Source organism: Alosa sapidissima, chromosome 4, assembly GCF_018492685.1.
Source record: "Alosa sapidissima isolate fAloSap1 chromosome 4, fAloSap1.pri, whole genome shotgun sequence".
Taxonomy (NCBI): domain Eukaryota; kingdom Metazoa; phylum Chordata; class Actinopteri; order Clupeiformes; family Clupeidae; genus Alosa; species Alosa sapidissima.
The window spans coordinates 30342299-30365495 of NC_055960.1; the positions used below are offsets into that span (position 1 = coordinate 30342299).

Here is a 23197-nt window from a genome sequence, read left to right on the forward strand (position 1 = left end):
CACTGGAAGAATCAACCCACATACATGATGTTTTCCCTCAGGTCTCTGTTCATTTCCGCAAAGGTAGTTTACACATTAACCTACACATGACTTCCCTATCCCTACCCAACCCAAGCCACCACCAACAGTAAATATATCCCGCTGTAGTCTACCTAATGGAATGACTGATGACAGTGATATTAGCCATTCATGCACATTCAACTCAGTTGATACTTGTACTAAACACAAGTGTGTGTGTGTGTGTGTGTGTGTGTGTGTGTGTGTGTGTGTGTGTGTGTGTGTATGTGTGTGTTTGTGTGTGTGTGTGTGTGTGTGTGTGAGAGAGAGAGAGAGAGAGAGAGAGAGAGAGAGAGAGAATTGTAGGGCACTGAATTGAAAAGTAAATACAATGTCAGACATTCTTATATTAACACAAAGGTCAACTTCAACCTTCACATACAGGTCTATAGCAATAATGGTCAGCTATCATTTCAGTTCAAGGGCTATGTGAAATGAATGATGAATTTACCGCATGTCATCCAACGTGCTGTGCCCTCAGAAACCCACTGACTAATAATAATATAAGAATATTATCCTGACTAGAATTGCAAACCCTCAAAGTAATTAGTTGCGTTCGACTGACCACAACTAAGTGGCCAGTGAAGACACCATCAGGGTTACAAATTGCCCTCATAAGCGACGGCACGCACACAAGCGCGCATACACCCAAAGGCGGGGTGGTGACAGGTGCGTCCCATCAGACTGGTCTGCAAGCGCCACACACGGCCGAGGATCTAGGAGAAAAGCCACAGCTCAGGTAAGGTCCTTACACCAGCTTCACGATTGTCAAACTGTTGAAAAAAATGATTATAATCATAATCTAATCATGTTACTCTGATCATCTTGTAAGTGCGCCCTTTTATGATTGGCTAAAATGATCAATTAGGCTATGATTCCCTTAGCCTATTTGATAACAGTTTTTCACGAGAAGGTCTCATAGGCTATGTCTAACATATTAATATTAATGTCAAGCATGGGCGAAACACATCTACTGTTTTGTTTAGTCTCTAGGATAATCACAGTCTAATTAACAATTTATAATGGAGAAAAGATCAAGGCGTCTCAAAGTTCAACGACTTACTGTACATTATTAAACTTGCATACAGGGCGTAATAAACTCGAAAAGCCTACCTAACAACCGATGCACATTTTTTTCAGTTTGAGCAACAATGAAGACCATAGGCAATTTATTTATGACAAACCTAAAAGCGTTCTGTCACCAACTTGACCGACTGGTCCAACGTGTTCTTCCGCAACGAATGCAGACTCCATAGCCTAACCTAGCCTACTCCACACGGTGGTGTGTGTGAGAACCCATGCCAGTATCGCAGCATACCAAAATGGATCATACGAACACTGAACATATAGTTCACATGCATGACTAGGTAACTGATGAGAGTATGCGTTTGACATTTTCCGTATAGTAGGCTACATGTCTGTACCTCAAAATATGTGATTAATTTGGATGTTGTTATGACTAGACTTAGGAGCACACAAAACACAGCCAATATTGTTGTCCTTAAATTGACGTTTGATTTTAAAATTAGGCCTACACGCCACTTCAACACCTTATATTAACAATATTTTACTGTGGGCAGAAAACTGGATCACATTAGGACATTAAATGATACTTTATATACTTCCATTATATCCTTGAAATCCATTATAAACTTTTTATTTATTATTTTTGATTTCTCCTACCCATGTCCTTGATTGCCTAGCCTTTCTGCATGTGACAATAAACTTCCTTGTATCCTTGTATCCTTGATACAATTGTGATGTCGATGAAATAGGCGAACTGTTTGAACTTTAGCATCAAAATGTCCACATTCAATGTGAACATCATAATTACTGATATAGTTATAGAACTTAACCACTAAAGTTTGCCTCCAGTTTGTCCACTCCAACACATTTTCTATAAATATTCTATAAAAGGTAGGCCTAAATTATATATGTTTAACCAGTATAGTTAAATGAGGTTAACCCAGAGAACAATAACAAATATATTGAATGCAGATATTTGATCTTATGGCAAAAAAATAAATTTCTTTCAGATGTCCACTCCAACACACATTTCATATTAGGCTACATACAGTATCGAAAATTGTCAGTGATCATGCATTTGCCATAATGAAATGTTGAAATGAAATATTTTTTTATCCTTCAACAGATGAAGACTAAACAACTACAAAAAACATAAATAATGATATTTCAAGAAGGTTTATGTCTTTCTTCTTCTCACCAGAGCAGACAAAGATTAACATTTCTTTCAGAATTGTGATAGAGGCTAGGTTTCGAGTGACTTCTTCTGATAGGGCCATTGCCATGCAAACTATGGCCTGTAAACTATAAACTAGGTAATATGCACCATGCACTCAAATGCTGACAAGGCCAACAGGCTTATTAAGTGTTGTATTTTAGCCTGTATCCTACCTCTCCAGGCATAACCTAAACGTATGTGTCATCAGATGATGATGGTGTCACTTATTAATATGATCAGAAAAAGTCCTATTTGAGTGATTCTGTGGCTAGTAGCCTTTATTTTGCCACAGCATCACAATCTAGTTGCTCAGGATGCTTTAATGGCTATTAGCCACAGGCAGGTTCTGACCTGCCTCGCAGGCCTAATGAGCTATTCTGCATAACATGGCTCTCCAAGGCATTGGTGACGAGTTAGAGGTTTAGTTGGTGGAGTACAGTGTTCATTTCCTTTCAATATTATTTTATAGGCAACTCACTTTGTTAGCATGTTACATCACTTCCCTGCATTTAAGTCCATCAATTTGTGATGCAAGACCAGTGAAAATGATCAAATAACACTGATGCAAACTGTCACTTCAAAAACATGTTGACATGTTTGTTTGCATGTTTGAGAGGTTTCTCCTCCTGAATTTCCCCTTGGGGATCAATAAAGTATCTATCAATCTATCTATCTATCTATCTATCTTCTCTTTCAGTCCGTAGACTGGAAAAGGATGGCCAACTTTAAGGGGCATGCACTGCCAGGGAGCTTCTTTCTGCTGTTTGGGCTGTGGTGGTCCGTGAAGGCGCCTTGGATACGGTGCTGCCGGCAACGCTTCATCACAGGAAGGAAGAAACCACCTTCTGTCTCCCGGAAAATCGATTTGATTGAGGGATCGTTGAAAGTTTTTTTTGCCTTTGTTGGTAAGATCTCACTAAAATCGAAGGTTTAAATAGTATTTGGAGTTAGATAAAGATTTTAAAATGTGTTGGGTACCTGCTGCAATACCAGCCTTTGCATTCACACACAGTAGTCTAATGTGTGCCAACCTCTGACATCTGGCATAGGCCATAAAGGCAATGGTGGTCACTAAAAAATAATACAGTGATCGATTTCATTGCTGAAGAGATGATCAGAGAGAAAGCAAAATAAGGCCATTTTCTGCTTCACAGTTCTCAAAATGTACGCTGATATGTCAGTGCAGTTTCTTGTTACTTGTCCATGCACATGCAAGACGTTTAAAGACTCAGATTGAGTGATTTGTTTTTTGTGACTCCAAGCTGGATGATTAAAATGAATAAGATTAGTCTCTGATATGTACTGTGTAAATGTTATAAATATTACATCTTTCATTTTTGTTATCTATGACCTCTCTCCTGATTTTCCTTTTATTTCTATTCAAACAATCATACATCATTTGGTTAGTTGCAAGGTTTCTCCACAGAAGATTGTATGATATACTATGCGTTTGGGTACGTTTTGCGTTTCAGGCATTATGGCAGAACAGTTTGTCCCAGATGGGCCGCACGCCCACTTGTACAATGGTGGCTGGGTCAAACTGATGAACTGGCAGCACAGCACCATGTATCTCTTCTACGGCCTCTCTGGCGCAGCCGACATCCTCTGTGCCACCTCACGCTTCGCCCCTCAGGGCCTCGACCGCATGGCGCTCGCTCTCGCTCTGTTTGTGGAAGGTTTGTTTACGTCTTAAGATGAATTCAAAATGATGCCAAATGTGAACGCAGCTCAGGTCTTTACAATATCACTCAATAACACTAATAGCAGACGTGGCACAGCACGCGCGCGCACACACACACACACACACACACACACACACACACACACACACACACACACACACACACACACTTTTTCTTCCTATTCTCTGTCAAGGCAGTTTTATTTCTGACAATGAAAAGACACACCTAACCATTAAATTGTACTGACCATACAAGTCTATAACTTCTCTTTGCCGTACGTACTCCTTGTCTTCTTCAGGATTTCTGTTTTACTACCACCTGCACAATCGTCCTATGCTGGACACGCACGTGCACTCTCTCCTGCTGGTGGCAGTGTTTGGTGGCGCCGCCAGTACGGCTTTGGAAGTCTTCCTCAGGGAGAATGCTGTACTAGAGATCCTTAGATGCAGCCTGGCCATCCTTCAAGGCTCCTGGTTCTACCAGGTATGTATGTGTGTGTGTGTGTGTCTGTGTGTGTCTGTGTGTGTGTGTGTGTGTGTGTGTGTGTGTGTGTGTGTGTGTGTGTGTGTGTGTGTGCGCGCGCGTGCTGTGCCACGTCTGCTATTAGTGTTATTGAGTGATATTGTAAAGACCTGAGCTGCGTTCACATTTGGCAAACAGACACAAACGTTTGTGGCGAGCATGTTTTCTCTGAACAGTTCAATTTGAACAATGTGGCGTGAACATTCCATTGTAACAGTGACACTTTGTCCAGCGCGCATCCAGCTCCACTGTATGTTCTTGGAGAACTACCCCCCCTGTTTGCAGACATTCGCCAAAAACTCAAGGCAAACAGAAACCTGTTTGCAAATGTTCGCAAACGTTCACCTATGTTTGTGAATTTGAACATCCCTCTGCTGTATGGCACTGGTCCATAAGTTTGTGTATGTATTCTACTGCATTTATTTGTGTCCCTGCACCATTGTCTTTCATGTGGACATAAATAAATGGTTATAAAGTGTGCACATGTTCAATGGGCATTTATTTCAACCAGCTGTTTTTAAAACGCTTCTAAGGGATGTAGCGAAGGGAACACTAGTGTGCTTAAGATCAGCGTGGTCTTATAATTTGATTAACACCTATTTAATTATGTCAACTGTGACAAGATGTTGCTTAAGCTGTGGTTGAGCTCTCACTTCTCAGTGTGGGTTTTTGTTCCTCCTCCACTACTCGTTTTGCATTACTCAATGTTTCACGGTTGATCTCTCTTTAGATTGGCTTTGTGCTGTACCCACTTAGTGGACCGGAGTGGGACCAGACCGACCACAACAACATGATGTTCATAACCATGTGCTTCTGCTGGCACTATGCTGTAGCGCTGCTCATCACTGGTGTGAACTATGCAGTTGTCTGGAGGTGAGTAATCCTGCCAGGTTGGCTTAGAAGCCTCTCAGTAACACGCAGCGTTGGAAGGTGCAGTGGTACATATGGCTGCCTGCTTTATGGAAACAGTATTCTTGAACTTGAGCAACTGGGTTTTGTACATCCTGAAAGGGTAAGCTCTGCCTGATTTGATCAGTTTTACATTGGACAAAAGACACAATCATGTTGCATTTATTAACCAAGTTTACTTAGTTGTTAAAAAAAAATGGCACATGAGTATTCTTCATAGTTCTACGTTGCAGATAAAACATCGACTTGCTTTGCATATTTCAGCATTACACAAGGATCTCTTTATAGATTTGATAGTGGATCTTACGCTTGTATGGTAATCGTGTCATTTTATTTTTAACACTCTCTTTCTTGGAAGTTAACAGTTATATTTAGTTACTATGGTGCTTTCTTTTTGACAGTGACAGTTTTGACTGTTAATGGAGCAATGTTATCCACAATATTTACCATTTTCAGATTAAAATTATTTGTGAATCATCTACAGATTCTGACAGAGGACTTGAGCTCAAAGTGAGCACTTGTGTTATGTTATGTTATGTGATCATTTTCTTACAGCCAAAGATCTGTTTTGAATGTGTGGCATGTGTGACACACAAAATAAGATACAGAAATGAGTAGACAAAGCAAAGTCCTTGTGGACTGGACATTGAGACCCTTCGTCCAAGGTCAAGGATATGACCAAAAGGCTGAGTTGGGAAGGAGATGGCAACAAAAGGTGGAGACAGGAACAGTGACGAGGGAAGGGGATGTGTTGTGCTCTTGAATTTCCCCTTGGGGATCAATAAAGTATCTATCTATCTATCTATCTATCTATCTATCTATCTATCTTCGGCTGAGTGATGCCTGTGGACTCTCAGGGATGGAGGGATGGAGAAATGGCCTTCCTTCCTGCACCAGCACCATTATTCTTTTAGAGAAAACTAGAGGTGAAGAGTTGCAGGCGAGAGGGGGAGGGTGGGCTGGCGTGGTGGTGCATCCGGTGGTTTGTCTTCACATCTGTCATCATGATGAAGAAACCCAGCTCGAATCGTGTTCTCAGACGGGGATATTGAGTCTGTGGTTTGTTGCTGTTTTCCATAAGTAGGGCCTTATCATCTTTGCTGTCTCTGTCAGCTCAAGGCTCAACCCTGGACACACAGTGAGTGTTCTTGCTGTGCCCTATTGGGGCTGTGTGTTCTATTTGCTTCTGCTGCTCCAGTTTCATTCTGCCTGTGATAGCGCATAGATGTTTTCTTCTGTTCCCAGCAGGGGCGTTATTCGGGGGTGGACAGGGTGGACGTGTCACCCTCAACTTTCAAAACGGTGGTGTTTGTCCCCCTTAAACATTGTCATCTTACATGATCATTGGTTTCTGGTGGTAGCTTGCTAATCACAGAAGAAAGACTTAAGGTTATGGATATAATGAACATTCTGAAAACGAAAGGTCGCTCAAAGGTTGGTGAAGGAGAATGCTTAATCGTAGCCAGCTAGTGATTCTATGCTTTTGTGAGAAAGCACGCCATTTATGAAAGCAACCTCTCACTCAAGCACACCAGTGTGTGTGATCATGCCAGTTGCAGAACCACTGTCTCCACGCACTGACTGTTGGCACTAATCTGGTCGGATAGGCCTAAGGCCTAAGCACTATGATATCCACACAAAATTCTGTTTATAAAAACATAGCAAGTGTTTTGGGTAGCCCATGGCCGTGTCCATTTCCCTAGTGAGTTAAATGTTTTCATGCAGACGTCTGGAGAATAGGTGAGGTAACAGATCATGCAGACATCTGGAGAATAGGTGAGGTAACAGATCATGCAGACATCTGGAGAATAGGTGAGGTAACAGATCATGCAGACATCTGGAGAATAGGTGAGGTAACAGATCATGTATGCGTGTTTTAGTGTAGACCCTATTCTCTGACGGAAAGTCAGATCAGTCAATACTTGTTTTTAAGGGGGGGTGCAGTGTCTGTCCCTGCCCCATCCCCCATATTGAAGACACAGTTACACTCCTGGTTTCCAGTTCATTTGACTCGGTTTGCTGTGCTGTTGTTGTTGCTGCAGGCATTCGTCTGCTTCACCGCAAATAGTTTTGTTTCGGTTTAGAGGGCTCTTGTTTTCCTCTTGTTCACTGCTTATGGCTGGCGAGCGTTTAGCAGATGGTGCCAAAGGTGAATGGAGAAAAGATAGTGGTTCCTTCCTTTGGTTCCTATTCAGCTGAGTTCAGTGCTATATGTCTTGAAATTCTATGCTTTGTGATAGGAGAACTCCAGGCTGTCAGATACCTCCTCTTTGAGACTACTTATTTTGGTCCTGATGTGCCAATCTTATAAAACACTATATGGACATATTCACATTTAACTGACACTAACCATTTTTACTGAAGAGGGTCTTTAAAGTCTTTTTGTGAGTGGCAACGTTCTCTACCATTTGCACCAACATGCACAAAGTGTTTGATATTGTTTTGACACTATTTATGAAAGTCTGTTTTTTTGTGTCAAAGACGGCTGCATTTCGAAGGCAGCATACAGTATAGTCTAATGTAACAATGTCATTTCAACAGTCATCAAGAATGAAGGTTGTGGGTTGAACAGGTATGTTGAATGAGCTGCTCTTTGCTGGTGTCCAACTCTCTACTGTGGTTTGATCGCTCTCTACTTTCAGCCACTTTCACAAAAGCATTCAAATCTGTTGCAGAGCACTGGGAACTGAGGGTTTCCTATTAGCTCTGATCAGTGGCAAAGTTTGCTAAACTGGCTATATTGCTGTTATTATGATATGTAGGTTTCACATATCTGGCTAGATTTGAGTTTACTGGTGTCAAGGTAATTCCTGGGCTTTTTGTGTTTGTATTTCTGGGCATGGCACTTTGTGGCGGTCGTCAGTATTCGCACGTGTCTGTTAGGTAGATGCATCTATTTGCTCCATCCAAAGTGATATCAACCACTCATCTTCAGGTATTACAACTAGGCCTAGTAACAGAGATTTTGACCAAGGGTGACCAAACGTTTGCATGCCATGTGTGTGTATATGTGTAAAGATAGAAAATGCTTGTAGGCTATATGCTATATTGGATGTGTTGTATAAAAACTGCTACGAGTATAAAAACTGCTGCTATAGTCAGACAGAGTCGTTTGGTGATACTTGAAATTCACAGAGAGCTTTATAATGGTACGGAGACTATCAGGTAGTCACACCCTCAAGATCTGAAGACAAAGAAAATTCAGACCCTTTTATACCATCTCAACAGGATCTTCCAGAATCTTAAGCCTCACAAGCATGACTCAGACAATGATTACCTCACCTAGGCTATATTAAAACCACTTGAAATCAGAGTTCGGTGTTAACTTGTTATAGGAGAAACATAAAGCCTTATGCATGGTGACCATCACCGTCTGGCATTCTAAGACCTCACTCCATTCCTTAAGGCCTACGTTCAGGCGCCTCTACAGTGGCGACTGCATTACCCTGGTAACACTGACAGCCATTCCCTGCCTGGCGTCTAGAGGCCTCAGATAAATGTGACCTCTACACACCATTCAACAGCATTGGGCACATGTGACCTCTACATTCCATCCTACAGCATTGGGCACATGTGAACTCTGACCTCTACATACCATCAGCATTGGGCACATACCTTTCTCATCTGACAAGGCACAATGAGTACAGAAATGAGCACACATAGAAAAGGCAGATCACATAAGAAATTAAAATGGTATAAATGACCAAAATTATTTTTTTCCCAGAGATGTGAATTTTACTCATCCCTATATCGGGGGTGTCAATAATGGAGGGCACTGTACCTAGTCTTGACCTAACCTGACACTTCAGCTTTATTCTCTCTGTCATAACAGGGTTGTGGGGAGCTGTGTCAACAAGCCAACGTCTAATATGGAGATGGGACTCAGAAAAAACACTGTGGATAGCTCACAGAAGTCTTTACTTCAGGAATCGGATGAGGAGTGAAGAATGAAAATGCAATTTGCAAGTTGATGTTTCTGACTAAATCATAAAGATTAGAATTCAATTGTAGAATTGAGTAGAATGGTGTGGCCTTTGGGATTTGACCACATTACTTTAACTTTTACCTTAACATAAAGTTTTGTCATTCTGCCATTGTTTTAGTGGTCCTCTATAAGCAATTACAAACCTAGCACTGTGTCCATCTTGAATTTGCACATCATTCATGCACTGTGTCCACTCTGTTCTGAGTATATTGGTCTTTATTCATAAAGACAAATCATGTACATAATTGTGATGTCATTAAAGCCCTGTTTTTAAACTGATGTGTCTGCAGCCTCTTTTCAGCTAGGGACTGTTAGGGTCACCTGTAGGGGGTCACCTATGCTAAAAGTATCATCTGTCATCGTCCCGGCATTTTATGATGATGGCATGATGTGCTGTAGTTTCTGTATTCACCCTTACCTTACTCAACCACTTTCTCCTTCTTCTCGTCAGGCTAATATCAGGCACCAGGTCAAATAGACCTTATTTTACACAGAAACATTGATGAAGTTATGAAGGTGTTCATTTATTCCGAAACCATCCATGCCTTTTTTTTGTCTACAAAATGCCAAATGGCACTAAATGAGTTAAAATTGTGTCCACACAATATTGAAGAGAACACATTCTTTAGTGCACAGAAAATGGATGGTTTCATGTCATGTACTGCACTGACTGTTGCTTTTAATTTTGCACAAAAGTTCTGAATGCCCGTTTCAGACAAAGGTAATTCCACATACAGTATATTAGGCTGGCATTTATACTTTTGTGGGAGGAACCAAATGGGCCATAGTGTGGTCAAGATATTTGGTCTATAATGAGTCAGCCATAAGAAATGTGGCCTATACAAAGGTTACTTTTATAAGCTTAGTGTCTATCAAAGTCTATCAAAGTTCAGGAAGCCTTATTTGCTCAGAACACATTATTCAACCAAGTCAACTCTTACCAAAGACCTGTCATACACACATTCAGCTTTTTTCTGGGTTTAAACAATAATTTCTGTTCATGTTTGTAAACCTGAATTTGTCAGTCAACAAAGTTATACTGTAATGTTCACTGCTATTCAGATACAGGCACAACAAGTTTAATACAATTAACGTTATCTTTTTATTACGGTTGTTTTCGGCCACAACCATGCCTCACAACCTCTCCACTTAACTTCTCCGAGACACACACACTATCAGTTTACACATGCATAGAACAAGGGGCGTGGCACCCCATCCCAACATTGGCCAGATAACACAGCCTATCAATAAACAGTATGCAAACCATTAACTCAGACACACTACAATACCATTGATACCCATACAGCTCAGTTGGAACCAGAATGTAGGTTCTTTCACAACTAAAGGCCTATTCTACCATAGGAGGAAGGAAGTGTGAAATGCATTAATGCAACATATCAGTGAGTGCAACTGTGCAAGCTGGTGCAAGTGCTCATATTGGTTGAATGTGAAGTTCAAGAGTGCCACTGACAGATTCAGGACAGGGCTGGTGGCTGCCTCAACGCATCATTGACATGCAAACATTTGTCTGAGTGGAATGGATATACAAATGAGGGTGAGCAACACTCTCCCCTTTCACCTCAGTAAAGGTTTGTGGAATCCATGCTTTGCTGTTCTAAGCTATTTTTGCTATGAGAACTATATATGTGAAACAGCCAGGGCTTTTGTCTATCCTTGGTGCCGATAAATGTATGCCAAAATAGAAGACACTAACTATCCAACATTATAGAACACTCATGAAATGTCTTACAAGCTGCAAGGTAGATCCAGAGGGAAAAGAAGACATCCCTGATACACATACATACAAGAAAAACCCTGAAACACTGTAGGGATGAAGACACAATTGTGAGATGATAGCCTACCCAGATTTCAGATTTCAGGCAGGAACCTGACACTGTGATGCAGCATAAGTTGGAGTGATGCAGTGAGATGTTATGGTTAAGTGTGTGCCATGGAGGCAGTGCCAAAAAGCATGTTATGACTGCTGGTGCCCCCTTCAGGCCAGGCATGGCCAGTGCACAGTCATTGCATTTATATTTTATTCATTTAGCAGACACTTTTCATCCAAAGTGACTTGGGGTTAAGTGCCTTGCTCAAGTAGCCTGATGAGCCAGACCCACAGTAAAATGTAATTTGCTGCCACTAGGGTGCGTCTAGATTTCTAGGCTATTGCTCAAGGGCATAATAGGGCAGAATAGTGAAACACTGTAAAACCATAATATTCCCCCTTATCTCTTAACACGTAGTCAGGGACAGTATAGGATGAAATGAGAACAAATAACAGAGAAACATTCTTCTATCCCACCACAATTCTGACTGTTAACATAGGACATTAAAAAAAAAAAAAAACATGTATAAGAACATAACCTACTTATGAATATAAAGTGGTGCGGCACAAAGCATACAGTAAGTCCACACAGATTCCCTCAGTAGAGGCAGAAGAGATTTGAGTGGGGGTCAAGTGTGGCATCCTTTCAATGCTGTGGCATTTGCTGTTGTACTACCAGATCCAACTGACCCCTAGAGTCTGTAAAGGTTCTGCCCATGTTTGTAGAGCAATGTCTAACGTATTTGTCCAAGCTACAAGTTCTGCCACCTGTGGTTCCTCCCTGTGTTATTCAGAACCTTCCCTGCCCTGAGAACTATTCTGTCTTCCCCTGTCACCCACTCAGTCGGTTTTCCACCATTATATAATGATGGCTTCGCTCATCAGCTTGCCCAAAGCAGGACCTGACAGAGCTTGGGGCCTTCACAGCCAAGAGGAAAGAATTCAAGAGTTTAAATACATCTATCAACCTTGAAGCAAGAAGAACATGTCTGCATAGCATGCATTGTTTGAGGCCTGCAAGTGGAACAGGATAATAAGGTCAGGTATTATCAGCATTGCCATGGAGAGCAGGAAGCATGTGGAGAGACATTTAGCTCGTCTTTAAGCAAATGTTCATGCTGTCTATGGCTCCTTGATTAAATGTACAAACAGAAAATGTCAGCCAAATCTGCAATATGTATTCTGATATAATTCACACATCTATCATCTGGCAGAGGCCTATGTGTTCCTGTAGTGGACTAGGGAGAGCAATGATTGCCTTGATGCTTTGGCCCTGGCATCCAACCCCCTGTCTAGCACAGCACACAGCAGTCAATTTTGTTCTGCAAAGCTTCACAACAACAGATGTTCCTAGGGGGAGATACCACATATCAAAATGTGTATTGTAAGAAATGAATCCTGCCGAATTGTATGAGTGATATCATTTCTCCAACCAAGATTAGTTCTGATGTTCTGATGGCAGGCAAGACAGTTTGTTCCCAGGTGAGGTGTGAAACACCAACAATCATAGAATGGGTTTTGGGGGTAAGCCATTGAAAACCATCCCAGCCAAAGGTGTGAGGTAAACTCAATTATCATATACATAGGACAAAAGGTTATCTGGGTAGAAGCCAGATTAATTTGCATTGAGACCAGCATAAAATTACTTGAGTTGGTAATTTTAGTAGTTCAGGCAGACAGGACGAAGGAGAGAGAACTCCAGAGAATATGCCGAGGGAAGGCATAGGTTGAACTTTTGTGAACCTTTCTACCATTTTACACTGGAATAAACCACGTTGCTGTATCAATCCGAAGAGAAAACCTTTCCTATTTTTTCTTACAGTATGGATGGAGCAGGCTGCAACATTGGATGGAGCAGGCTGCAACCTGAAAACACTGTACACTGGGCACATTTTCTTTAGGCCAGAGTGTCAAGTCATAGGTGTATTTAATTGAGGGTTTCTCCTCCGGGATATCTAAAAAATTAGCTGTTGAATGCGCAGTCGTGAGAAGGAAAGAGCAGCAATCTTACTGTCTGACTACCAGGGGTGTAGTACAAGATCCTGGGCAGTAGTGGTTTACCCCCAGTCCGCCTACAGATTTAAATGCAATTTGTGGTGATCAGCAAGCTTTCTAATTAATCCCAAAAAATCGCTAGGCCACCTGAAAATACCTTCTTACCTTCTATCTCTCACCTTGGCTTTGTGTGTGTTATTGAGTGATGTTTGTGGACATTGTTATACAAATAGCCAAGTTTTAGCCTATTTAATATTTGCCACTCTGTTCACTCTAGATCCTGAACAGAGAAGCTTAACTGAAGAAGCAGTAATAAAGCCAATTTATGTAGGCCTATTTGTGTAATTCTTTGCACAGCACTGTCTAAGCATTCCCCCCCCCCCACATTCAACAATGACAATTTTCACAGTGGACCAACAATCTCCCTCGGAGTGCAGTGCCCATAATTTGCATCGAACAGTCCAGGGGTAAATTGAGTCAAAAAACACTTAAAGTGTCATGAATATTCCTTTCCTTATTAAAAAAATCCCAGGGGACACAAATCAATCAGAAGGAGATAGTATACAATATAAACGTACTTTATTATGAATATTTGTTAAAATGAATAGCAATTGACAACACACTGGATATGGAATAGTAATACTAAGATGACAAAGGAGCAAACTTGGACATCCCTTGGCCTGTGGGGAGATCACATGCCAGTTGCGTCTCCCTTCAATACTATGACCTGGTCGATGACTTCGTCCAGATGATCTATGTATTTATTACAGACATCGGATGTGAGTTTGTTTTGCCAAAAAAACTCTATTGCAGAGCTCAGTGCATCTTTGCTCGTGGGTTTGGCTTCACAGAGAATGTATTGTTTCATGGAAGCCCACACTAACTTGATGGGGTTCAGATCCGGCGACCTTAAAAACAGAAACACATGTCTGCACTGTTATCCTATTTTCTGATATGTATTCATCCAGAATATTTTTTTTAACTTTAGATTATTAAAATAACTACAGCAACTTACTCTGCCGGTGTCGGTACCCAGTTGATCCCCTCACTTTGAATGCAGGCCTTGACACTGTTTGCTGTGTGTTTTGAATCGTTGTCTGACCAAATCAAACAGGACAACTTAATCATTAAACAAACATTAGTAGCCTAATCAGCACCACGTTGCTTTTATGGAAAACAGATTGTTGGCCTACCTTGGAAGAATCTATGTGTAGACATACGGAAACACTCCCGTAAGTATGGACCAGCAGCTTTTTTGATGATTTCTTCTGCGTAGAAGTGTTGATCCATAATACCTGCGGGTTAAATAATATGTTAACACATTGTAACACTTTATTTTGCATAGGCTTTATCTTATTCTTTATTTTGAACCCTTGGGCTTTCAATACTTCATCATTCACCGTCAAAAATGACAAGCGGGCCAGGTCCACATCGAGAGATCCCACCCCAAACTTGCAGTTGGACTGGGTGTTTCACTCTTGATTTTGCTATGCCCCTGTAGTTTGTCTCTCTCTGGCACGTCAATGCAAAACATTCCAGTGCCATAGTTGTCTCGTCAGTGAAGAGAACATCATCAAACTTTTCACCAGCAGCCTTCCATTCTTGAGCTTGGATTAGACGCAAGTCTTTGTTTTTCGCCCGGTTCATTTGAACGAATCTGTAAGCAGAATTTATCAAAATGTTACTGTAAGAAGGATATGTTGAGTGCCCGATCATCACAGATAGGTAAATAATAAAGAGACGCGTTAGTGTTACCTGGAATTCTCAAAGTTCCAGCCAAGATTCTGGACTGCCTTTCTCACCGAGTTTAAACAGATTCTTATGTTGTGCTTTTTTTTGAGAAGGGCTTTTATTTTTCTTGCTGGTAGTTCATCATCTGTTCTGAGGATGGAGTCTATTATTTCCATCACCTGACTGAAAGAGACACACTGTTTCAATGCATAGTTTGGTAAAGCCTGTTGTTATTTTTGTTAACATGTCAAAATTACAAACTTGAATTTATATTTAAAGAATAAAAAGTTAATTTACCTTGTCACTTTACGCGGCTCTCGTTTCTTCTTCTCCACAACAACACGTCGGCAATGACGGCGGATAGTCCTCAAGGAAGGTCTTATTCCAGTCATGGCCAGATGTTTGGCGATAGCGCTAGTCCCCATACCTTTCTTCCGCAGGGTCCTGATGAGCTCACTGACTTCTGCGTTGACCACAGCCATCCCTGAAATCTACTGTACTGTATTGTACTGTAAAATACAAGAAAGTAACAGCAATAGAAATTCACTATACAAATCTTTAAAACTTAAAAAAAAAAAAAAACTAACAGACATAAAGACTATTGCCATGATATAGGGGCAGGGAGAGGCAGACTAATGGCCAATAGTCAATTTCAGCCCTCCACTTCTGGGAAGAGTTGAACAGCTCAGCTTGAGCATGATGACCGCGATAAGAGTCTGCCAGTGAACACGATCTTCTAGGGATAGGTAAGGGATGGCCGTCAATATCCAAGATTACTTTTCTGAGCCACTGATGTTAGAGACTCCAGCTCCGTGCCAACGACAGAGCAAGTCGCCCAGAGAATGTTTTCCACTCCCCCCTCCCAGTTCAACTTCCGACTCTAGATTTCTCTAGTGCTAGGCCAATGTAGTGTAGAGTAGTCTGAGTAGACCCCGTCAGGTCCTGGAAATATCTGCAAACAAAGAGGGCCTTGACGACTTGTGAAAAAGCCTAACGTTACAATTATAAAAAACGCAAGCGCATCATGCAAGTGTATGAATTCTGCTCAGCACCACGGCCATGTCTGACGGCGAGTGGTTGCGCACTGTTCAGTTATTGTCGCATTTTTTAAGACCAATGGCCCACAATGAGGTAATGTGGACTGAGATAAGAAAAAATGCATTTGGCAAAGTGACATCTATAGGTCTTCGGTATCATACTAAATTATATCGTCTACATTCAAGAAACATTTAAAAATTCCAGGATAGAAACGCAGACCACAAATGCTTACCAATGAGCTACTTCCAGAGAATTCCTAGGCATAACAATCGTTGCCTAGGCTCTGCAACTTCCTGTATTTACAGCATTGAGATGCACGCAGCAGGAACTAAGAATGATCCTTTTCAAAATAAAAGTGTGTACAGAGGAAGACCAGAGCCCGTTTATTAGACATTCTCTGGTAAGACTAAATTCAATTCATTCAGTTTGTAACAAATCCACCAGAACCACCTTTATGCTAGGCATTTATATGAATGTTTCAGAATCTGGAAATGTAGGTCATTGTTGTGATAGGCTATCTGGTAGGCTATTCATACTGCAAATGTGATCATGTTATATGTGGACACATCAAATAAAAACAATGTGTTACAGCATTTTATGTGCATTTGGCAGTGCATGGAACATGGGCCGAAAGTGACATTCTAGTTGGCCAGTTAGTATTACAGGGATGTCTGCTTAATCGTGCTATCGACAGTGGTGCAAAATGTTAATGCTTGCCATGCATTAAACATAAAACACAGTGCACTGTGCCCAATTATGTACTGACAGGCCTAGGCTATACACCTGAGAGTGTGGGTATAGGCTATCATCATGGTCTATGCAGCTAAATTCTTGGACTAGCCTATATATATATATATATATATATATATATATATATATATATATATATATATATATATATATATATATATATTCATCCATGGCATTCGGGTTTATTTGACTAGGCTACAAAACTATTCCCAGAATGCCTGATCATGGTAGCCTAGTAGTCTTTTATTTTGAAGGTAGTATTATTCCGGAAGTTCTTCAACGGTGTCTTTATTAGCCTACATATAGTGTAATTTTATTAATACAGTTAAAAGTCTGAAATAGGATCCTATCCTAGTTAGAATAAAAAACGTTACTGTACTTGTTATTTCGATTGATTAGGTTCCATGCGAGAAAGACCATCTAGGCCTCGAGATGCAAGTGTCGTCGGGAGAGGCTTCTCTCGAGATGAGAAAAGTTTTTTCCCCCATCGCTAGATGTCAGTATTTCTCAGGATTGTATTTAATCGGCAACTTCATTTGTCATCACATCCGAGTGTACCAAAGCCATCGGGCGTCTATTGCATCTCTGTGCGGTTCCTTGGGTAGGGTTATTGTCATTTAGCTTACCTAGCTTCCCAGATAGATGATGTTCATGGTTGCTGATGCTGCAAGAGCTTGACACTACTTGGACTTGGAGTGCAGGCTGTTTTGAATCGGAACGTCGTTAAAGCTCCTTAGAGAGGTAACGTTGTCGTTGCAAAGACAAATTATCAGTGTCTTTAAATGCAAGCGTATAAGCTAAATTCGAGTGCCGATTAGCTAGCTTGGTTCGTTTCACAAGCTAGCCATCATAGCATGCATGCAACCGTCATTGACATTTTGACATCGTTTGGCATAGCCCTGCTGCTGTTAACTGGCTAGTGCATTGGTTAGCTATAACATCAATGTTGAATGGAAATAACCTTACATATTCCTTCTTGCCTCTGTCCGGTTGAAGTCAGTAAGGATTTTTTATTTTAGAAATTTAGCTAATCCTATAAACAGGTGTCCGCTGTTTTAACTCATAACCTCTTGCTAAATGGATAAAGATTCACGGTGGCTAGCTACAACAATGGACGCTTGGCGAGTCCATGCCTTCCTGTTTAAGTAACATCCCAATGAGCGCTTAATCTCATTTTCATTATGATGATGGATTTCATGTCCCTTTTCTTCGAGCTTGCTCTTAATTATAATGGGTTTGCTTGACCTGTCAGCGCACCATGGCAGAGCCAGAATTGTTGCTGGATTCGAACATTCGTCTTTGGGTGGTCCTACCCATAGTCTTCATAACGTTCCTGGTTGGAGTGATAAGACATTACGTGTCAATACTACTGCAAAGTGACAAGAAACTTACATTAGAGCAAGTCTCAGACAGGTAATTCTCAGTCTCAATTCTGGCATTCATACTAATTTCATGTTACTGAAAAGTGGTAGTTGTGCAACTCAAGACTTTCTGTACCTGTTCTTTCAGTCAAGTACTTATCAGGAGCAGAATTTTGAGAGAGAATGGAAAGTATATACCCAAACAGGTGAGCATGTTTGTTGGTGTTTACACTGGTCAGTAAGAGTGTTTCTATATGTGGATCTACATCATATTAAGTATTTTCTACTAACATTTATTTCAATTAACTGTACAGCTATTACTATAATTCATATATATTTCCCCTTTAAAGTCATTCCTCATGAGAAAGTTTTATTTCAATAATCAAGAAGATGGATTCTTTAAAAAGACCAAAAGAAAGGTTGTCCCTCCCTCGCCAATGACTGGTGAGAACAGCCTCCCATTTGTTATGCCATTATACAAACAACTTCAGACCTAGCTGCAAGTGTCTTGGTTTTATTGGTGTCATTCTATGAAGAAACACTAACATATTTTCTTGTGCAGATCCCAGTATGCTAACTGATATGATGAAAGGCAATGTCACAAATGTGCTGCCGATGATCCTTATTGGCGGGTGGATTAACTGGACATTCTCGGGGTTTGTCACAAGTACGCCTGATAACATCCTGTGTGCAGTTAAAGTGTGAACAGTTTTAAAGAGATAACAGGGTGTTACCTGACTAAACCTTTCTCTTTCTTTGCAGCTAAGGTCCCCTTTCCTTTAACTCTGCGTTTCAAGCCAATGCTTCAGCAGGGAATTGAGCTCCTCTCTCTGGATGCATCCTGGTGTGTAGTCATTTAGTTAGTGACCTTATTGCCATGCTCATGTGGTTGAATCAGTGATTTGCGAATTGCACATATGTTTTTTTAGCTGTTTTCATAGAAGTCCATAACTGATGTTTTTGTCTTGCTGTATTTCAGTGTATGAAAAGTGAATGGAAATTGTGGTAATTGAAAGTGAAACATTGTTGGCTATTTGTAGACAAAAGCCTACTTTAAAGCATCTTATCATCAATAATACAGATAAAGTCCCAAATATTCAAATATCTAGTCTTTTGGTATACTTAGATTATTTTGGCCTTGTTTCATATTCTCTCAGGCTACAAGTGGGCTTGTTTCGATTAACTGTATTTGTGATTTCTGCAACAGTATGACCTTCACCATCCTTTTGTTTATCTTTATAGGGTGAGTTCAGCATCCTGGTATTTCCTGAATGTTTTTGGCCTGCGAAGCATGTACTCATTGATTCTGGGACAAGATAATGGTAATGGTTTATACCTGTGTATGCTGTTAAATAAAATGTTAATGTTTCAAGTATTTTCCCCACAAGATTGAAAATAGACTACAACGTTTACATTTATACCACTTGCATAAACAATAACCAACTTAGAACTTGGGTATAACCTGGTGGGGTCAGAACCAAGAAAAAGTGCAGGTGAAAAAGACAGTAGAGAGAGACAGGGGTGGTAACGGGACATTATTGCATGTCAGAATCAAACCTGAGTCCCCATGGCCACTAAGACCCAGATGTGGAACAGTGCAGCGGCTTGTGCCACAGGTCCATGATGGGTGCATTTTTAAGCCAAAGCGTTTGAGCTATGTTGTTTTATGAGAGTAAATACAGTTGGATAAAGTAATAAAGTTGGAGTGTGTGACTGACTGTTAGTATTCCTTTGTTACTTTTAGGAATAGACACATTATGTTTACCTGCAAAAATGCGAAACATGCAAAGCTAATTTGCTTTAACCACGGCAGTTTTATAAATATGAATGACCAGGACAGATTTATACTGGCTGGTGGTGTGACAAACTGAAGCTATTCCCAGTCTTTTTAGTCATGCTCATTTGTCAGAACAGTCTCATTTAGCTTTATAATAGCTTCAAATGTTGTCATGTTTAAAACAACTCGCATTAAAACATGGAGAAATTGATTGGACAGGAAACAGGAACCCTGCTACATTGGCCCGATCATTTTTTTCATTTTTATTCAAAGAACACCCATTACAGTTTTACATACTGAACTCAAAAGAGTATTAATCATTGTTAATCATTGATAAACATGGACATGTCACTGAATACTCACAGGTGCAGATCAGTCCAGAATCATGCAGGATCAGATGAGTGGCGCTGCCATGGCAATGCCAGCAGACACCAACAAAGCGTTTAAGGTAAGGGAACTAGCATTCTAAAAGCGGTACATCATTAACATAAATTAGACAAGGACTTGATTGTAGATATAAGCAGAATCTTGAGTGTCTGTCCCTCTGTCTTCTCTCTTAGGCAGAATGGGAGGCTCTAGAATTAACAGACCATCAGTGGGCCTTGGAAAATGTTGAAGATGAGTTGATGAGCAAGGATCTGGACTACTGTGGAATGTTCAGCCGGGAATTACCAACTGGAATCTTCTGATGGATTTTTGGACAGCTGAAATGCAATGTGGGCTTGTAACACACTATTAAGATGGACTAGTTGAAGTTGAGTTGAATTGAAAGTTGACCGGTGGACCTTTTTAACTGGCTATGAGATGCGTGAAGGGGTGCCATGTTAAAAGTTGTCAACTGCATGCACTATTTTCCACATTACCTATGCTATTACACTTTTTCTGATCATTTTTAATAATGATGCTAAACACTCTTAATTTCTGCAGTTCAAATAAAAATGGGAGGTCTAAATTGCAGCTTATTGTTAAGAATTAGGATCAAATCTAGGGATAAAGCTAATCCATAGAAAATACTTCAATCTTGAGAGCTTTTGGTTGGACATTAATTTAGCTTCAGCATTTAGATCCATTGAGGTGTTTTTTTTTGTTGTTGTTGAAATGATTGAAAGGACTTTCTTGTGACCACTGAATAGTGAAAAAATGTCCTATGGTTCTAGGATAGGTTAGGATCTTTTTATACACACATTATACTGTGTTCCCTTTTAGTATACTAAATCCTGTAATTTCACAATGCATTCCCATTTAAGTTTTCAGTTGATGGGAAATCTGTTCATTTAACAGTTTAACAAGCATCTACCATATTTGTGATTAGTGTTAATTTTGTATACCATTTCTGTACTATTTATTTCACTTCATTTGTTTTGTAATATATTTTGTAAAGAGATTTCACCACATTAAACATGCTTGTCTCCATGTGCTAGTCTACACAATTTCATTGTACATGCAGCAGCGGTTTCCTCCCAGAACTTTAGTCTCAAGGGTATGCCGTTTATGTTTTGCAATTTCACTTAGCCAGTTGCTCACAATGACCTGCCAAAAAGGTGGATACCCCTTCATCTGTTTTTGATTGTGACTTTAATGAGTGAAGTCGCAAAACAGCATGAACGTTTCTTGAATAGGTAAGTCCTCTTCGGTGATGAGAGTGAGTAACTCCCTTGCCAATGAGTTTAATGTTTTGTTTTTTTTTTGCACGCTATGATGTTACGACTCAAGCGGTATTAGGCCTACCCTGACCGTAGCAACAGATGAGAAGGATAACTGAAGCGGGGAAACCCCTTTCTCTGTCTCTTGTGATGGATGTGAGGTCTTTAAGAAGGCTAAATGCAGGAAAGCTGCAGGACCCAATGGCATCTCTGACAGGCTACTGCAATCCTGTGCTTACCAGCTCATGTGTTTATACACATTTAATACGTCATTGACTCAAGCTGTCACCCATCACTCTTGAAACAGTTCATTATTGTACCTGTGCCAAAAAACAAGTCCATCATGCCTAAATGACTACAGCCAATCCTGCCTGCCAAGCTCTGTTGACCCCCTCCAATTTGAGCCAACAGGTCCAGAGATGATGCCATCTCTAACCTGCATACCACCCTGACCCACCTGAAGGGGAATTACAGCACCCTCCTGAATTATTGGCACCTCTTCTAAAGTTGACTAAAACAGGTATATATATATATATAAAAAAAAAAAAAAATCTGTTGGTGATTTATTGTAATCTCACAATAAAAAAAGGAAAATCCAGCCTTGAAGTAAAATCCAATCTGTTTTGAGAAAAAGGAAAATCTCATTAAGAAATAGATATTTTTTAACAAAAACGCGTCGCTCACAATTATTGCCACCCCATTTTTGTTTTGATCTGGATGTTTGTTTTTGTTCATTGACCTGATGGATGATCCAGGCGTGACCCACTTTTAGTGTCTTGGCAGAGATTGAAAATGTTCAGGTTTTTCTTGGGGTTCATGTTACCATGCACCTTAAAGGAATTATCCGGAGTAAAATGCACTTTAGATCAATTTACGGATGATTGGGAGTACATACGTTGAGTTGACATCAAAATCATGTCATTCGGATGTGTTTTGAGAAAGTTCAATTTTACCATTTTTAGTCAAAACTCGTTAGCCTGGAAGTGACCAGGGCAAGTCATTTCGCTGCTACAAAACGCTATTTTTATACCTCTTCTACAGTTCCAAACAACATTACACTTACGTGGTAGTGAGTAGAGGGTCCCTAAAGCCAAACCGAAGTATCCCGAGGTCTTTATGCGGTCGGATAAAGAGTCCAGAATGAATTTCATCAAGCCTTTCCGGAAATGTTGCTGCTGCAGCTGGCGTCTTTAGGGGAAAGTCTGTAGGAGTCGATTGCCGAGTGTGGAGTAACACGCTCTGGAAATTCACAATTTCATCGCCGTTTTTTTTAAAAGACCTCGGGATACTTCGGTTTGGCTTTAGGGACCCTCTACTAAAATCGAACTTTCTCAAAACACATCCGAATGACATGATTTTGATGTCAACTCAACGTATGTACTCCCAATCATCCGTAAATTGATCTAAATTGCATTTTACTCCGGATAATTCCTTTAATTAAGTTCCCAAGACCTTTGGGAATAAAAACAGTCCCACAATATCACAGCCCCACCACCATAATTATCATTAGGCATGGGGTTCTTTTCAGTATAGTCATTCTTCTATGTACGTCAAACACACCTAAAGTTTTTCTTGCCAAAGAGCACAATTTTCATCTGACAATCGACCACACTTCCAGACAAAGTCACTGTACCAGATTACACCTTGTACCACTTTACAACATTATTTCACACAACA

At 40.5% G+C, this 23197-nt stretch overlaps 2 protein-coding genes across 4 annotated transcripts; both read left to right on the plus strand.

The window, feature by feature from the left end:
- Positions 1-678: 678 nt before the first annotated feature.
- On the plus strand, positions 679-9676 carry tmem45b (transmembrane protein 45B). 2 transcript variants are annotated; one of them, XM_042089062.1, is made up of 6 exons: positions 679-796; positions 2997-3204; positions 3772-3975; positions 4280-4464; positions 5234-5376; positions 9245-9676. In XM_042089062.1, exons 2-6 carry the CDS (start codon positions 3015-3017, stop codon positions 9354-9356), a joined length of 834 nt encoding a protein of 277 aa, XP_041944996.1. In that variant the 5' UTR covers positions 679-796; positions 2997-3014; the 3' UTR covers positions 9357-9676. The 2 variants fall into 2 exon arrangements, with proteins under 2 accessions (XP_041944996.1, XP_041944997.1); XM_042089063.1 differs by lacking the exon at positions 679-796 and adding an exon at positions 870-2396.
- Positions 9677-17273: 7597 nt separating this feature from the next.
- On the plus strand, positions 17274-21290 carry emc3 (ER membrane protein complex subunit 3). 2 transcript variants are annotated; one of them, XM_042089064.1, is made up of 9 exons: positions 17274-17480; positions 17992-18152; positions 18249-18306; positions 18451-18544; positions 18663-18767; positions 18863-18944; positions 19343-19422; positions 20243-20325; positions 20438-21290. In XM_042089064.1, the coding sequence occupies exons 2-9, from the start codon at positions 17998-18000 to the stop codon at positions 20564-20566; spliced, it is 786 nt and encodes a 261-aa protein (XP_041944998.1). In that variant the 5' UTR covers positions 17274-17480; positions 17992-17997; the 3' UTR covers positions 20567-21290. The 2 variants fall into 2 exon arrangements, with proteins under 2 accessions (XP_041944998.1, XP_041944999.1); XM_042089065.1 differs by having other exon boundaries at positions 17305-17340.
- Positions 21291-23197: the final 1907 nt, after the last annotated feature.

Coding starts and splice junctions, on each gene's coding strand:
- tmem45b (XM_042089062.1), top strand. CDS start 3,015: ATGGCCAACTTTAAGGGGCATGCACTGCCAGGGAGCTTCTTTCTGCTG. Junction 3,205..3,771: donor AGTTTTTTTTGCCTTTGTTG/GTAAGATCTCAC, acceptor TTTGCGTTTCAG/GCATTATGGCAGAACAGTTT. Junction 5,377..9,244: donor AACTATGCAGTTGTCTGGAG/GTGAGTAATCCT, acceptor CTGTCATAACAG/GGTTGTGGGGAGCTGTGTCA.
- emc3 (XM_042089064.1), top strand. CDS start 17,998: ATGGCAGAGCCAGAATTGTTGCTGGATTCGAACATTCGTCTTTGGGTG. Junction 18,307..18,450: donor GAAAGTATATACCCAAACAG/GTGAGCATGTTT, acceptor TCCCCTTTAAAG/TCATTCCTCATGAGAAAGTT. Junction 20,326..20,437: donor ACACCAACAAAGCGTTTAAG/GTAAGGGAACTA, acceptor CTTCTCTCTTAG/GCAGAATGGGAGGCTCTAGA.